Raw genomic sequence first — 15,320 nt, forward strand, 5'->3', positions numbered from 1 at the left:
CGCCGAGACGGCCGCGAGACGCCGCGCGTCGTTTCATTACGACCGAGAATAAAGTTTAGAAAAGTTGCGAGCGTGCGGAAAAGTTGAGTGAACTTCGCGAACGATAAAACTTTTGCCGTGATCTTTTCGGTAGAAAGTTGATGCGCGGAGAATTAATTGCGTTAATAAAGTGCGGAGGCCGGTCGCCGGTGTTTACGGGGTGAGGCGGGCGGGGCGCGGGCGCGGGCGGGCGCCGAACGGACACAAAGGAGAGGCGCGGCCGGCGGACGGCGGACCGCGGCCTTATCACCGGCACACAGTCGCCGCGCGCGTCCCGCGACGCACGTCTCGCGACCCCGTGCGACCCAAGGACAACTCTCGAGTCCGAACTGATCACTAGTGTTGCGTGATAGTGAGTGAAACCCTAAACTGTGAACACGTGTCGCGTTTGCGCATATCTGCATTACTTGTATTGGTTGCCGTGCAGTTTGTACGAAGCGCAACGACTGACTGTCAAAAATTGTAAACACAACACACGTGCCGACTCGCAAGTAAGTTAACAACTTTTCGTCAAGCTAACATTTTAGTTCAGGGAAATGGGAATTGCTTTGTTGTTGCAATAAATTTTTCAAGTTTACCCATTGATATTTTCGATCCTACTTCCCGCTGATCGTAGTAGGGTAAATTGACCAATTGTAGTCAAATCAAAATTTTGTAATTTAGGACAATAAAAATAAAAGTAATTTTAATTTCAATTACCCACTTACCTAATTTTTATTTTAAAACTAATATTAAAAATTACTTAGGTAATAGGTACTTCATTCGCTTACAGTTCAGAGAAATGATTTTTTGTTTTTGCAATCTTTATAAAGTTTTTTTAGCTAAGTGAAAAATTTCGTATCGAATAAAATGATAATTCAAAAAGGAGGTTCACAAATCTGTGCTTACTATATGTATGTACCTATCTACTATCTACGCTAATTCGTTAATTATTTACTTACTCATTCCCGTGTCATACAGCCATTTCTAAACAACACAATAATTATTATGATAGTAGGAACTTCACGCTAAAGAATTTAAAAATCACGAGTCTCTATTTTAACTTATTTAAAAAAAATGTAAAATACATAATTATAGCTACCTACTTAAATTTTTTTTTTATTGTAAGGTTATTGATGTAAGTAAGGGTATGATACATATAAGTATTATCAGCTACAGTAAATCATTTTATCAAGAGTTCCTAGGTGCTATGTTCATAATTAAACTTTCCGACGGCAACTTGCTAAAATTAAATTAACTTTTTAAGTTTGATGTCCTTAAAAATATACTTATAATATAAAAATTGCATTAAAAAAGTCATTTTTTTACTGCTTATGCGCTATAAAATAATAAGAATTTTCATTTATTAAGTGACTAACTACTTACAATTAACTATTTTAATAATATTTGAAATAAAATACGCATACCACTATATTTTGATTGTTAAAGGAAATAAGTTCACCATCATGTTTAATGTTGGTTCAATGTTTACTATAGTAAAAGTTATAAGTGCAAACATTAATAAACAACGGTCCACGCGATAGGTAGTACCTAAAATCAGATTTAAAAAAAGTGTAAATAATGATGATAATCTATACAACAAAACAGTTTCTACGGTTCCACACTTTATATGTTTTTGTTATTTATGATAATATAAAAGTTATAGCAGTATAAACATTGGTTTATTGCGACATGCAATGCCATCTGTTGGCGGCCGCGAGATGCGTGCGTCGCTGCAAGGTCACGATGTCAACGACCCGACAACTTTTGCCGCTTACTGTTGTCGTAGGTCATAATTTTATGTGTTCTTTTTGTTTATCTTTTCGTAACTTTATAGCTTCCCGCGTAAACACGTTTATCGTTTTTACCCAAATATTCCAGGCTCGCGTGAATGTTTATAACTATTATAAAATCGCTGAATGACGTTTAGCGGTCGTAAAAACCTTAATCTACACAGGTCGTTGATATGATATAAAACGGTTCAGGTGCATTGATAAGAGAATTCAATGAACTGTTGCATTGAATAATTTTTTTGAATATTTAGGTATAAGTAGCTACTCCTTTTTTCTTCTCTATTCTTTGTACTGAATAAAATGATAGTTTAACAAGTCAATTGCCAAATAAAATTAATTATCAACATAATTTACAATTCATTTTACTTACATTAATTTAAACATACTTGTATGATTTGCATAATGCAATTTGTAGGATTTTTTCCTAGATTATGAGCCTGTAATAAATATTTCAATAGAATGAAATATTATTAATAGGCTGATAACGGGCATATTAAAAAAAATTAAACCACATTTACAAAACAGACACAAACGTACAATATACCTAACGTTATCTGTTTTATTTAAATTTATGTTACTCGAGAGACCGCTCGCAATAATTTTCCACGCAAACTGTCGAGTGTCGGCGGTCAAAGTGCTAATTATCCGCTCAAAATATACACACCTCAACTTTTTAGCGTTTACTATAGAAATCTAGAAACATGGATTATGAATAACATGTATTAGGTACGACAACATAGAGACGCAGGCAAGTGGAGTTAACTAACGGTATGATTTCTTTTGTTACAGTAAGCGAGGGGCAAAAATGACAACGAAGGGCAAGCGCCCCATGCGCGCCCTTACACCCGGAGATAAGATAGAGGCAATACAACGCGTCAACGACGGCGAGTCCAAAGCATCAGTCGCTCGCGACATCGGCGTGCCGGAGTCGACACTCCGCGGCTGGTGCAAGAACGAGGACAAACTGCGTTATATGACCTCTCGCTTGTCCTCACCGGACACCGATAAGAGCAACGATGGGGAGCCTCCCGATAAACGGGCGCGTACCGAGTCGCCGACCGCTCCGCAATCGCCCATTGCGACCGGCCTCGACCTCTCCAGCCCCGCTGCCATGACGCACAGCGCGCCTCTGCCGGCGCCACCGACCGATGCGCCCGTAGAACTGACGACTAAGCGAAGTGAACCATCACCTCCCGTGCACCCACCCAGAGAACGCCGCCCTGATCCAGGTGCGAGCGTTTCCATGAGTGCGATTAGTCCTCTGTCAGGTCTCGCACATTTACCTAGCCTCACCCATTCTCATCTCGGCTTGAGCTTCAATGAAATAGCTACCAATCTGACTTTGTTGGCACAGCTTAATCCTGGTTTATCCGCATTATCTGCGCAGCCTGCTAGTCGAGCTTTACGCTCTGTTCGATCTCCGAAACCGGTCCACAACGGAGTTCTCAATTTAAACGAAACGAAGCATCGTAGTAAATCCAGTCACTCCTCAGATCCATATCGGCATAGTGGATCGAAGTCCAGTCATCACGCGACATCGCAATCTTCCGCCGCTCAGCCGGTGGACGATACGTTATGGTACTGGCTAAAGACTCAACAGGCTATGCTCGACTTGACAGCTCAGACGACGGCTGCTCACCCACTTCAATTAGGGAAGCCGAGCGATCCGACCTTACCACATAAACCGGTGGCTCCGGCGCCCCCCGTCACCTCCCATCTCGATTACAATAGAAATTCATGGCTCTGGCAGTATTACAAACAATTCGGTGGAGCGATGCCCTTCCCCGAAGACAAACTTAAATCGGCATCTCAGGTTCCGAAGGATAAATCTGCAGACAACATCTTGTACTCACATCTTACCAAAAGCAAAACGGAAGAAGATCGGGGTACGACAAGTCCAATACACAGTCAAACACAAACGGTCGAAGTTCGCGAAACGGTCACCGTGCCTGAAGAACCGAGAGCGGCAGAGCCTGCGGCGAGCCCTGAAGTCGGAGCCGAAAACAAGGAGCCGGCTTCGGAGAGGTCGAACGACACCGGCAAAAGCCAAACCAAGGCGCGGAACGTGCTAGATAATCTCCTATTCAGCAGCAACCAGTCGGCTAGCGAAGAGAATAAGAGCAATGGGCACGTGAACGGTGAATGGGAAGCGGGCACTGCGGCAGCGCTGGAGCACGGCGACAAGTTCCTGGCGTGGCTGGAGTCGAGTGGCGACCCGAGCGTGACGCGCATGCACGTGCACCAGCTGCGCGCGCTGCTGCACAACCTGCGCACGCGGCGCGCGGCGCTGCCCGTCCACGTGCCCGGTGTGCTGGACGCCGCCCGCCGCAAATAGACGCCCGGACGCTGCGCGCTCGCTACAGGGAATATTTCAATTACGTGTACATAGTCGTATATACGTCTTCGCCAGTAAGCGTTCACTTGTGATATGTGTAGCCAAATTTGCGTAATTTCTTTGTTCTAAAAGAAAAGCTATGCATTATTATCTCTTTAATTTTAGTCTATATTTTAGATAAGTTATGAATGCGTCGCTGTTTGTTCTCTATGCTTTGTCGCGCGTTCGCGACGATAGTTAATCTATTTCCGAGTTTATATCAGATGTAATACAGATATATAGCTAACTTCGTAAATGGATGTCATTGATCGACGATCACGTTACTTTTACTATGCACACAATCTGTTATGTGGTTAGAATAAGTAGTACCGCTGCATGTTGCCATTCGACGATTACATTCCTAGATGTACCCTACTGTAGTAGTTCGAACCCTAAGTTCTACCTCAAGTCATGAGCATAGCTAATGCTAAGTCAGGGCGTCCTTTCGCCGCTCACCGACGGGCCCGGCCGGCCGCGAGCCGCTGCTCGTATCGACTATACCAAATATTGAAAGGACGCTGCGTTCTCGTGTGCCAATCATGTGAACAAGGTAATATTGTTAAGGTAATTTATGACTACTGTGTTAGAGCTAGACACTCGTATAATTGTTTTCTATTGCTCAGTATTTTATATGGACAAATGTCTACGTCTCGACTCGGAATTGTATAATATGTTAAAGTTAACAGTTAAGGACACTGTGATCAAAATTATAAATTATTGAGAGATTATTAATATTGTAAGTACATTCCTAATGAATAGAGTGTATTATTGTAATGTTAAAGATATATTGTCCAAATGGTTTAAGCGCGGCAAGATCAAGGCGCAAACAATTCTTCTAGCAGAGTTCAAATCTCATTTTCACTGAATTTAGGATAGTTAATTTGCATTTCTTGTTAATTACCATATTAGCTCCACTGCATATTGTTTGAGAGATGATATTTTGTACAAAATTTCAAATTGGAATTATTAAAATTAAACTCCTTACAAAAAGTTTGTGAACTTGAAAATGTTGAAGAATTAAATATGATTGAACTTTATATGACTTTTCATTTACTTTACATCTGAATATAATATATGTACGAATATTAGGAATACAAAATAAAATACTATAATATGTAATTGAAACCTCGGAAAACTCGAGACTTGTAGCGCCATCTATTGATAAAGGATGAACAGAAAACTACTTTCCGTTTATACTTTATAACTTAGTTAAAATACAAATGCTATTAATTATTCACCCATGACTTAATTTTCAATGAGATAGTACGGGACTGAACGTATTTACCCTATTATCATCAAAGGCAAACATAGTTTGATTTTTAAAAATTGCAACTTAATAGCTACCTACTCACATGCAGCATCGGCTTTCGTAATGGTTCATAGTCAAAGTAATCTGAAGCCAGAGCAGCTAAACCTTGCCAAGTGTTTGTATCCGCGTAACAAAGCTTCGTAGGCCGAATAGATGTGCACACCATTTTCTAAAAAGATTGATAACATCAAAATTAAAAATACGAAGACAGTTATGCGCTTGCCATACACGATCATCCTATCATACATTTAGCGTCAAGTTTGCAGCGATCTTGATGTCATGCACACTGATAGCCTTACATGGCCATACCTAACGGGTGTTACGGATATTCGCATTAATTCATACATCCACAACAATTAATGCGGAACTTTTACGGATGCGGATTCATATTTGCAACAAGTAACAACCCGCAAAGAAAGTGGGCGTGGACAGAGTGGCGCGTGTTTGCGCTAGTTGATATCTTCGTTCGCTAACTGACTGACTGAAAAGTGTACAATATCGCATCCGCAAATGTGGAATATTCGCATTAATTCAGACATCCGCATCCGACGTGAACTTCTATATGATCAATATATGCATCCGCAGATGTCAAAATATTGGCATCTGCAACAACCTGATACCTACACCGTCAAGTTTGCTGGACGCGCGCCGCTTCAAGTCCGCTGTAAACTTGAAGGTAAGTTCCATCGAGTACCTACATGGTCAGCATTAGGTTGAACCAAACGTGGTGACACTGTCTCTGCTAGAGACCAAGTAGATACAAGTCATCATCATCATCATGATCAACCCATCGCCGGCTCACTACAAAGTACGGGTCTCCTCTCAGAGTGAGAAAGGTTTTGGCCAGTCTACCACACTGATCAAGTGAAGATTGGCAGACTTGACACACCTTTGAGAGCATTATGGACAACTCTCAGGCATGCAGGTTTCTCACGATGTTTTCCTTCACCGTTAAAGCAAGCAAGTTCACCGAAAAGTTAGAGGTGCGTGCCCGAGATCGAACCCCAAACCCCGATTAGGAGGCCGAAGATAAACCACATGGGGCCTTAGTGGTATAACTTTGCAACTTGAGTGGTGGACTGCTAGGCTACCAGTCCACCACTCAAGTTGCAAAGTTATACTTTACCAGTAGTAGCCTCCTTAGTGACTAGGCTATCACCGCTCAAAATTTTACAGCAGCTTTAAAATGCTACTTGTAGCGCCATCTAGTGAAGAGCTTTCTAAATACCTAGTTTTCACTTTTCTTTAAGGCCAAAAATTTGCAGAAATTGATTTACTGCGAGTGCTTCGGGTCCTCTCCTCATTCTGACAGACATGCAGAAGGTCTTATTCTATAGTCCACCGCGCTGGTCAAGTGCGTTGACGAATTTACACTTTACTCATCTTTGCAGTATGGAGAACTCTGAGATATGCAGGTTTCCTTACGATGTTTCCCTTCACCGTTAAAGTAAATGACCTTATTCTGAGACGAGACATACAAGAGGGTTTAGACCATAGTCCACCACACTTGCGAACTTTATTCACTCACCTTCGCATTATGGAGAACTCTGAGGCAAGCAGGTTTAATCACGATGTATTCCTTCACCGTTAAAGCAAGTGATACTTATACTTACTACTTATTCGCTTATCGTACATAACTCCGAAAAGTTAGAGGTACGTACCCGGGATTGAACCCCGGATTCCCCCGGCTGGAAGGCCGACGTCTTAACCGTTAGGCTATTACCGCTTTTTTGACTTAAGTCATCTTCTCCATGATTGTCGTCCAACTCCAGAGCTCATTTTTACATGACACGTAATACCTTTGGCTTTGCCATGCTTTTAGCTTTGCTATAGCTTTTCTCGTGAATTAAATTAGACTCTACCTGTATCCCACATTCGTTAGGAGCTTGCATAAACAACGGTTTCCGAACTTTATAGTGAAAGTGAAATTGTCGTCTAAAATTCTCTGCATACGCCAACAGCAGCCTCTCCTTATTGGTGTTCGTGTAATAACTCTTAGGAAAGCAACTGCGAGTTTCAAACACTGGTTCGTTTATTTCTGGCCAACATAGATTGACAACCCCGAGTTCATAAATCGCATTGTCTAATGCTTCTATAGTCAAAGCCTCCGTGACATTTTTCTGGGCGAAAATTTTCGGCTCTATTTCTTCCCATTCACCTTCCTCTTGAGGGCGGTCGAACAGTTCACTGCCTACATTCTCATTTACTTCAAGAACTGGGTCGAGTTGATCAATTTCAGATTTCCTTTCCGTAGTGTAAGTTTCAGAAGCAACTTTTATGGCACTCATTTCTACTGCTTATCAGTTTATGGCGTAGTCTATTTAAAAGATTTGATAACACTTTTGGATGTTTATTTGAACAACAACCATGTTTAAGGAAAATGTCGCTGACAACTGTGACAATGTGAAAAGTGGGTCATTCCCACGTCATTCCTGAAACTTCATGATTTCAGTTACTTAGCAACCAGAGTAATGTTTTCATCACGTTTTCATAGAGATACTAGCTGCACCGGCGAACTTCGTACCGCCTCTTTTTCAGGATTTTTAAAAAAAAATTCTCTTCGTAAGAAGGGGATGGCCCCGTACTTCCCGTACTTCAAGGAATATTATGAAAAAAGAATTAGCGAAATCGGTTCAGCTGTTCTCGAGATATTTAGTTTCAGCACGTTTCAGACATGGACCTATAGTTTCTGACTGAGGTTTCAGAACCCAGCAAAGTCTTGATCTTGATAAAAAATTAAATAGACAATAATGCAGTCAGTACATACCTATTACCTAGACATACTTAGGTAGATATGAAAGAAACTCGGCGGTTGCTCTTTTCGTTTCAAAGCAAAGTATAGTGGCAGTACAGACTCTTGAAAATAAAACATGTTTTTAAAATTCATAATTCGATTGTGTTAGTAATTCTATATACTTATGCCTCAATAGCTCAACGGTTAAAGGAGCGGACTGAAATCCGTAAGGTCGGCAGTTCAAACTTCAAACCCCACCCGTTGCACTATAGTTGGGCCATTATGAACATGCGAATGGAGTCATAATAGGGTTGCGAGAATGCCACAGATGTCGTTATCGATAAAGGGATGCCGTTCGGACGCAGGTAGCTGGTAGCTAATTTGTATTGTTTCTCCATGCTCTTTATAACTTATCGACTATTGACAAATTCTTTTTTTTACTGTTACACACAACACCAGAGCATTATGTTCCAGTTCCATAAGGCCTGTAAGTGCAAGCGAGAGGTTTGTTAAAAATAATTTATGACCCCGTTCGCACATTCATAATGGCCCAAGCGTGCCCAAGCTTTAAGTTTAGTTGGAGGAGAAAGGGGAACATTAGTCACGATAAACATATATAGATATAGGATATAGATTGCAGGTGCCCCATTAATGGCCTAAACTGGTGGGCTTTCAACTTGCGTAGAAATATGCGTTATTATTGCCGACGCACCACAGGGTTTGATGCATGCGCTAATACTGCCAGCGAACATGAGGCGTGTGCACAGGAATAGTTTTATTATGTGTGTGCGTTAACCACTGAAGCAATGCACGCAATATCACATGCGTCTACGCATTAATTTCATAAAAATATTGTGGCAATGTGCAATGTGCATCTCAAACGAGAACGAAGATGCAAGAGACTAGAAAGCGCATGCGTTATTGCCTATGCACCACAGAGTTTGATAGTGATCTCAATAGTGTGTATGTCTCATGCAGGCACCTGCACAGGCAGGCTCATAGGTTTAGGTACACTAATAATATTTATTGCTTTAGCAAAGGTGTTGAAAATCTTAAATATATAACTTCTTGGTTTTGCCCTGGCTTTGATTTTTCACCCAGTAATTATTGTAGAAGTATTAAAAATTGGTAAAAAATATTTAGTTTAATATCTTTATCGAACTTTGAATTGAAGGTGTACTACGTAGTAGTACATGGAAGTTCTTTTATTGAATGACTTACGGTTTTAAAACGCAACTTAAACGTCAGTGTGACATTACAGTCATAGCGACACTTCTGGCGACACTGTCAAGTGTCAATGTCAATAAAATACAAATAGGATTTGAATAGGATTGCGAAATGCGAAGGCCAAAATCCAAAAACAAAAAGAAGAGTAAATAATATATGTTCCTTGGCCAAATCAAAGGTCGTTGTATATATTTGTTCAATTAGTAATTCTCTATTCGTTATTGTCAATGCACATTTCTATTCATATTTACTATTTAAGCAATGCCTAACACATTAATAAGTTAGTCTTTTATTGTTAACTTTTACGCAGTAGGTACTCCAAAGCCAATCGAATCGATTATTTCCCAACCTTTCTGTTTGTGACTAGCTTATCAGTTAATCCGAGTGCAAAAGTTAATAAGCGTAGTCGTGGACTGGAAGCAAAATGGGCAACAAGTCATCATTGATGCTCAGGGAGGAAGAAATTGCACAAATTCAAAACGAAACTGGCTGTAAGTTTTAGCTTTTATACTATTGGTTTTGATTAAGGTTTCATGTTCCATTTGGACTTTTAACAATAACCTTTGTTTGTATCATTTCCATATTTTATTTAATCCATTTAAGAATGATGAAATACCTTAAAATACTTTGTGTTAATTGACTAAACATTTGTATTAGCATAGAAGACTATGCTAACTAAGAAGACAATACCTACTGACAAAATAAAAATTCAAGAGCTTCTCGTTTTTTATAACTTTACTAGCTGATGCCCGCGACTTCGTCCGCGTGGAATTAGGTTTTTAAAAAATCGCGTGGGAACTCTTTGATTTTCCGGAATAAAAAGTAGCCAGGTCTTTATCTATACCCATACCAAAAATTACGTCAATCCGTTGCACCGTTGCGACGTGATTGAATGACAAACCAACACACTTTCGCATTTATAATAAGGGTACTGATTCACGATGTTTGTAAAGGAATTTCCAGGTTTCCAAAAATGCAAATTCTGCAAGTTTCAGGAGAAATGGTATGAATGGAATGTTAAAATTTAAAGCAGCCCTAGACTGAAGAGTGTTTTTACTAAAACTCGAGTTTGAGGATGTCACACCTTACATTCAGACACTGATTGAATGACTTGTAGTTTCTTTGATTAATTCTCACGTGAACTGATGCCATGTTAAGACTAATAGTGACATCTATAGAGCGCACTCTGACTTAGCTCAAACTTAAGACAGAGCTATACCTCTCACATAAATCTGTCTCGTTTTAACCCAATCTTAAGTCTGAGCAAAGTTAAAGTGCGCTCTATAGTTCTCAGCATAAGTCCCTTATTATTATTTTACTAAAATCAAACCAGGTCTTATAACATATTCTTTATGTATAATATTTTTCTTTTACATTTTTTTATTTTACAGTTACACCTAACCAGATAGAAAGGCTATATTCACGGTTCACTGCCTTAGACAAGAACGACTGTGGCACATTGGCCAGGGAAGACTTCCTGCGAATCCCAGAGCTAGCCATAAATCCTCTCAGTGAGAGGATTGTCCACTCATTCTTTGCTGACAGTCATGATGACCGAGTCAACTTCTTGCAGTTCATGAAGGTGCTGGCACACTTCCGTCCCATACGGAAGAATAGAGAAAACAGGCTTAATAGCAGAGAAGAGAAATTAAGATGTAAGTACATACATTTTTAGGGTTTCATATCTCAAAAGGAAAAAGAGACCCTTATAGGATCACTTTGTTGTCTGTCAATTCCTATAGGGTACACAAAAAAGTAATTAGTTTACTAAATCACATAGATAGATAGTTAAAAAAGTGCTGCTGTATTTGGCGGCCACAGGATTTGACAAGGAAGTGTGAAGTGGCAGCAAACACAATAGATCGGAGACGGTTGCAGTGATACAGGGATTCAAGAACCTGCATAGCCCCAAAGTATAAGAAGAAGAAGAAGAAATCACATAGATGGTGCTGTCTGAAATTAACTTGCAATGCTGCACGTAAAAGTGTTATATTATCTTGTATGATGATATGGATCCCTTCATGTACGAATCCAACTCAAACTGGAATGGGGTTTTTAGATTTAAAGTGGTCTCAGGCTATTTTGTGAATCTTGAAGTTTTGTTATCCATTTTGTGACAAAAACAACTGTAATATAAAAAACACAGCTGCCCTGTCAAAAACGAACTAAAAAGTAAGTCTTTCACTTTTGAAACTACAGTATTGCCAGTGTCACTCGGGATGATGTAAAAATTCTAACCATTCTATACATCCATTTTTGGATAGTGCCATTTCAATGTGCAATTTGGTGTGGAGGTAGCTGGGATCCTGGGGGCTGACACAACATAGGCTACTCTTTTCCTGGAAAATCAAAGAGTTCCCGTGGGATTTTTAAGAACCTACGGACCCCACACTGTTGGCATTATCTGGTTATGTATAATTTAGTTTTAAAATTTTCTTCTTCTTCTTGTTCTTCTTTGCATGCCTCTCCGACTAGCGAAGGTTGGCAGTCAGCTTAGCGTATTCCACTCTGTTCTGCAGCACTCGCGATTCCCGTCTAGTCCCGGATGTTGCGCCAGGACTTTTAGTTAGTTTTAAAATAATATGCTTTGATTGTTTGCAGTTGCTTTCTCCATGTATGACCTGGACAGCGATGGCAAGATCTCAAGAGATGAGCTATTGGCCATTCTACACATGATGGTCGGAGTCAATATAAGGCAAGTTGAATGTCATTCTTATTTTGCAATTTGACTCGTTTTCGTATACTTACCAAAGTCTTAAACATTATGAAGAAAAATGTTCAAAGTATTTTGTTGAATGAAAAAATAATAATATTTTACAAATCAATAATTGGCAATGGAAAATTGCTATTGCGTTTGAACCACGTCTCATTAACATCGAAATGACGTCATTTTGACGTCAGCCTAAATAAAAATATACCATTAGCTCGAAACCTCAAGTACTATTATATTGTTCTGTACTTCAGTCTAGTGCTGACGTCACTAAAATGGCGGCCAAACGCATTAGCAATTTGCGGGACTTTACTAAAGTACCAATTTTAAATATAAATGTTTTGAGTTTGAGTTTATTATCATTTTGGAACATTTTAATATTTGATTGCAATATACCAACTTAAAAGTGGTAACTGATAAATAACCTATGAGGAACCAGAGGACTGTTATTAAATTCATGTGCTTATTTGAAAAAAGAAAATATGTATTTCATTTAATTGGTTTCTACACTGCATCATAGCACTAAATGGCTTGATGATACAGCTGGGTGTCTAGGAGTTACGTGAGTTTTAATGAAATATTACTCGATTTAACATTGAAGGAAAGCAGCGAGAGGAGCTGAGCTGCATGCCTGAAACTTCTCTATAATGTTCTCAAAAGATGTGTGTGAAGTTTACCAACCATACTTGGCCAGTGTGCCCTTCTCATTCTGAAAGCGGACCCGTCCTCGGTAGTGCACCAGCAATGGGTTGAGATGATGATAATGGATGTTATTTTAATTCATATCTTTCAGTGAGGAACAACTAACAAGTATTGCAGAAAGGACCATACTAGAAGCGGACACCAACAACGATCAGATGATTTCCTTCGAAGAGTTCTGCGGGGCCCTCGAGAGGACTGATGTAGAGCAGAAGATGTCCATCCGCTTCCTCAATTGACCTCCAAACTCCTGAACTATATACATCACATATGCTATGACTGTGGCTCTTGTGGTCCTTGTCTATGGGCTGCTAACAAAGAAATAAACTGTCTAAAGGCTCTATGGTTAATTTATCAATCGCTAAAAACAGGCTCAAAACTGCTAGAATTCAGAGTGTAGTCAGTTTAAAAAATCATCAAATGTTTATATGTAGTTTGAGTTTATCTGCCAACTTCTTGTTGGCAAATTGGTGTCCAATTTTGACAGTTTTTGTAAATCATATTTATTCCAGTTTAATCCCTATAAAATGAGATCTCACTCGCCATTTTAACTCTCTGTGTCAACTGTCATAGTGCTGCTGCGCGATTGCGGGAGAATGACAGCTACAATATCACGATCGCAATCATCACTGATTGGTTAACGCTCGCTCACTATTGGCTACAGTGCATTGTTGCAACAAGAATCGCACAAATTCAGCCAATCAGAACAATTGAGATTGTAATAATGATTGATGCAGGTTTTAGACAATCGGCCTACAGCTTCGCCAAGTCGTGTGAAATTGAAGAAACATGTTAAAGAATGGTTGGTGATAGTTGGGATCTTTTATGTAATTTGGATAATTTAGCCAAAAGTGTGATTCACCTTGGACTTAAATCGTACATTTGACGTGAAAGTTGACAGAGTTAAAATGGCGAGTGAGTTCTCATTTTGTACCGACTATGGTCTGTATGGCGATTAAAAAATTTGCCCCTAAACTAACCCAGAGGCACAAAAAAACTGGGAGTCTGTGCCACAAATTAACTAATAAATAAATGAGTAGAGGTTCTGTAGTTCGAATTTATAGAAATTGCTAACTATGTCTAAAACAAGGCTATTCTCAAAATATTAAGCTTTTCAATCAAGAAGGGTATTGCCATATTTAACAATGATGTAGATAATGTTAAAAATAGTAAACTAAAAATTAAGCGTATAAAATAGTAATCTATAAGGTGTTGCTAATAGGTACTAGCGGTACAAGTTTGCTAGGTATTTAATCTAGGCATAAGAATTACAAAGCGTTGTGATTGAAACGCGTAAGCTTTTTCATTAACGTTTCTAATCTCTTTCAGCATCGTATACATCATTATTGAGGATTGTGACCCCTTCCCATTAATAACATAATGGTAAGGGTTATCTAAGCAGTGATAGCCTAGTGGTTAGGACGTCCGCCTTCTAATCGGAGCTCGGGGGTTCGATCCCCTCGCACGCACTTCTAACTTTTCGGAATTATGTGCGTTTTAATTAATTAAATATCACTTGCTTTAACGGTGAAGTTAAAAATCGTGAGGAAACCTGCATGCCTGATAGTTCTCCATAATGTTCTCAAAGGTGTGTGAAGTCTACCAATCCGCACATGGCCAGCGTGGTAGACTATGGCCAAAACCCTTCTCACTCTGAGACCCGCGCTCTGTAGTGAGCCGGTGATGGGTTGATCATGATGATGATGATGATGAAGGGTTATCTTGGGGTAATAGGTTTTAAGAATTATTACCAGATGTAAATGATAATAACAGACACCGAAGGCTGAACGTGCTCTCTAATGCACGGAGGTATAGATAGTTCAATCCATGTATTGTGTTAGAGTGCGAGTTCTATCGTAAATCGTAACGCACCAATCAGCGATGTGGGCACACGCACAAGAAGATAAATTAGGTAAAGATCACTCTCCGTACTCGTAGTTTCCCCGCACGAAAAATAGTGGGGCGCGTCTTCGTGGATTGAACTATCTATATACGAACTTTATTTCATCTCACACAGCAAGAGTGGAAAGGCCTCGATCTCACTGTACCTAGCTATACATCAGACATGATTGTAGTCTAGCCGATCTTGCAAAAAAAAAACGTTTTTTCAAAGATTTAATTTGAGTTCTATAAAGCTTACAATATGTATGTAGTTAGTCTACATAGTTAGCAATTTCTGAAAAATCAGAAAAAAATATTCATAAATATATGGGCACATAATCCTATAGTTAAAATATAGTAAGGTATTTATTTAGTTTTAGACCTAAAAGAGGGATAGCAGTGTAACAAAAAATAATAGGTGTGTAGATAGAAAATGCTTTTTTTTAATATTAGGAATATATATTATTTATGTGTATTAAAAGATCAATGTCTGTATAGAATGTAATAATGAGTGCTACAAGCCATGATAATTAAAGTACTAAGTAGGTAGGTATGGGCTGTAATGTTGTTTTTTA

The 15,320-nt window shown here is 39.4% G+C and overlaps 3 protein-coding genes across 3 annotated transcripts in view; 2 read left to right on the plus strand and 1 right to left on the minus strand.

The window, feature by feature from the left end:
• The window catches only part of lobo (lost boys), a 219,845-nt gene extending 211,956 nt beyond the window's left edge, over positions 1-7,889 (minus strand). Inside the window, exons 1-2 of the mRNA XM_034977977.2 lie at positions 7,357-7,889; positions 5,538-5,663 (exon numbers count right to left, since the gene is read on the minus strand). Of these exons, the coding sequence (XP_034833868.1) occupies positions 5,538-5,663; positions 7,357-7,782 (552 nt within the window). The 5' untranslated portion in view covers positions 7,783-7,889. The remainder of the gene's footprint in view (positions 1-5,537; positions 5,664-7,356) is intronic.
• On the plus strand, positions 57-5,222 carry dan (protein distal antenna). The gene is made up of 2 exons (XM_034977983.2): positions 57-530; positions 2,601-5,222. Exon 2 carries the CDS (start codon positions 2,617-2,619, stop codon positions 4,144-4,146), a length of 1,530 nt encoding a protein of 509 aa, XP_034833874.1. The 5' UTR covers positions 57-530; positions 2,601-2,616; the 3' UTR covers positions 4,147-5,222.
• A 1,653-nt stretch (positions 7,890-9,542) lies between the features above and the next one.
• On the plus strand, positions 9,543-15,040 carry elm (calcineurin like EF-hand protein 1 elm). Its single transcript, XM_069504459.1, has 4 exons — positions 9,543-9,946; positions 10,847-11,110; positions 12,057-12,154; positions 12,963-15,040. The coding sequence occupies exons 1-4, from the start codon at positions 9,880-9,882 to the stop codon at positions 13,101-13,103; spliced, it is 570 nt and encodes a 189-aa protein (XP_069360560.1). The 5' UTR covers positions 9,543-9,879; the 3' UTR covers positions 13,104-15,040.
• Positions 15,041-15,320: the final 280 nt, after the last annotated feature.

This window comes from Maniola hyperantus, chromosome 18 (genome assembly GCF_902806685.2).
Source record: "Maniola hyperantus chromosome 18, iAphHyp1.2, whole genome shotgun sequence".
Taxonomy (NCBI): Eukaryota; Metazoa; Arthropoda; class Insecta; order Lepidoptera; family Nymphalidae; genus Maniola; species Maniola hyperantus.

What these genes read in the sequence shown, in the direction of transcription:
- dan (XM_034977983.2), top strand. Translation starts at nt 2,617, where the DNA reads ATGACAACGAAGGGCAAGCGCCCCATGCGCGCCCTTACACCCGGAGAT.
- elm (XM_069504459.1), top strand. Translation starts at nt 9,880, where the DNA reads ATGGGCAACAAGTCATCATTGATGCTCAGGGAGGAAGAAATTGCACAA. An exon ending in CAGAGAAGAGAAATTAAGAT is followed by an intron (nt 11,111 to 12,056) that starts GTAAGTACATAC and finishes GATTGTTTGCAG; the next exon opens with TTGCTTTCTCCATGTATGAC. An exon ending in TCGGAGTCAATATAAGGCAA is followed by an intron (nt 12,155 to 12,962) that starts GTTGAATGTCAT and finishes TCTTTCAGTGAG; the next exon opens with GAACAACTAACAAGTATTGC.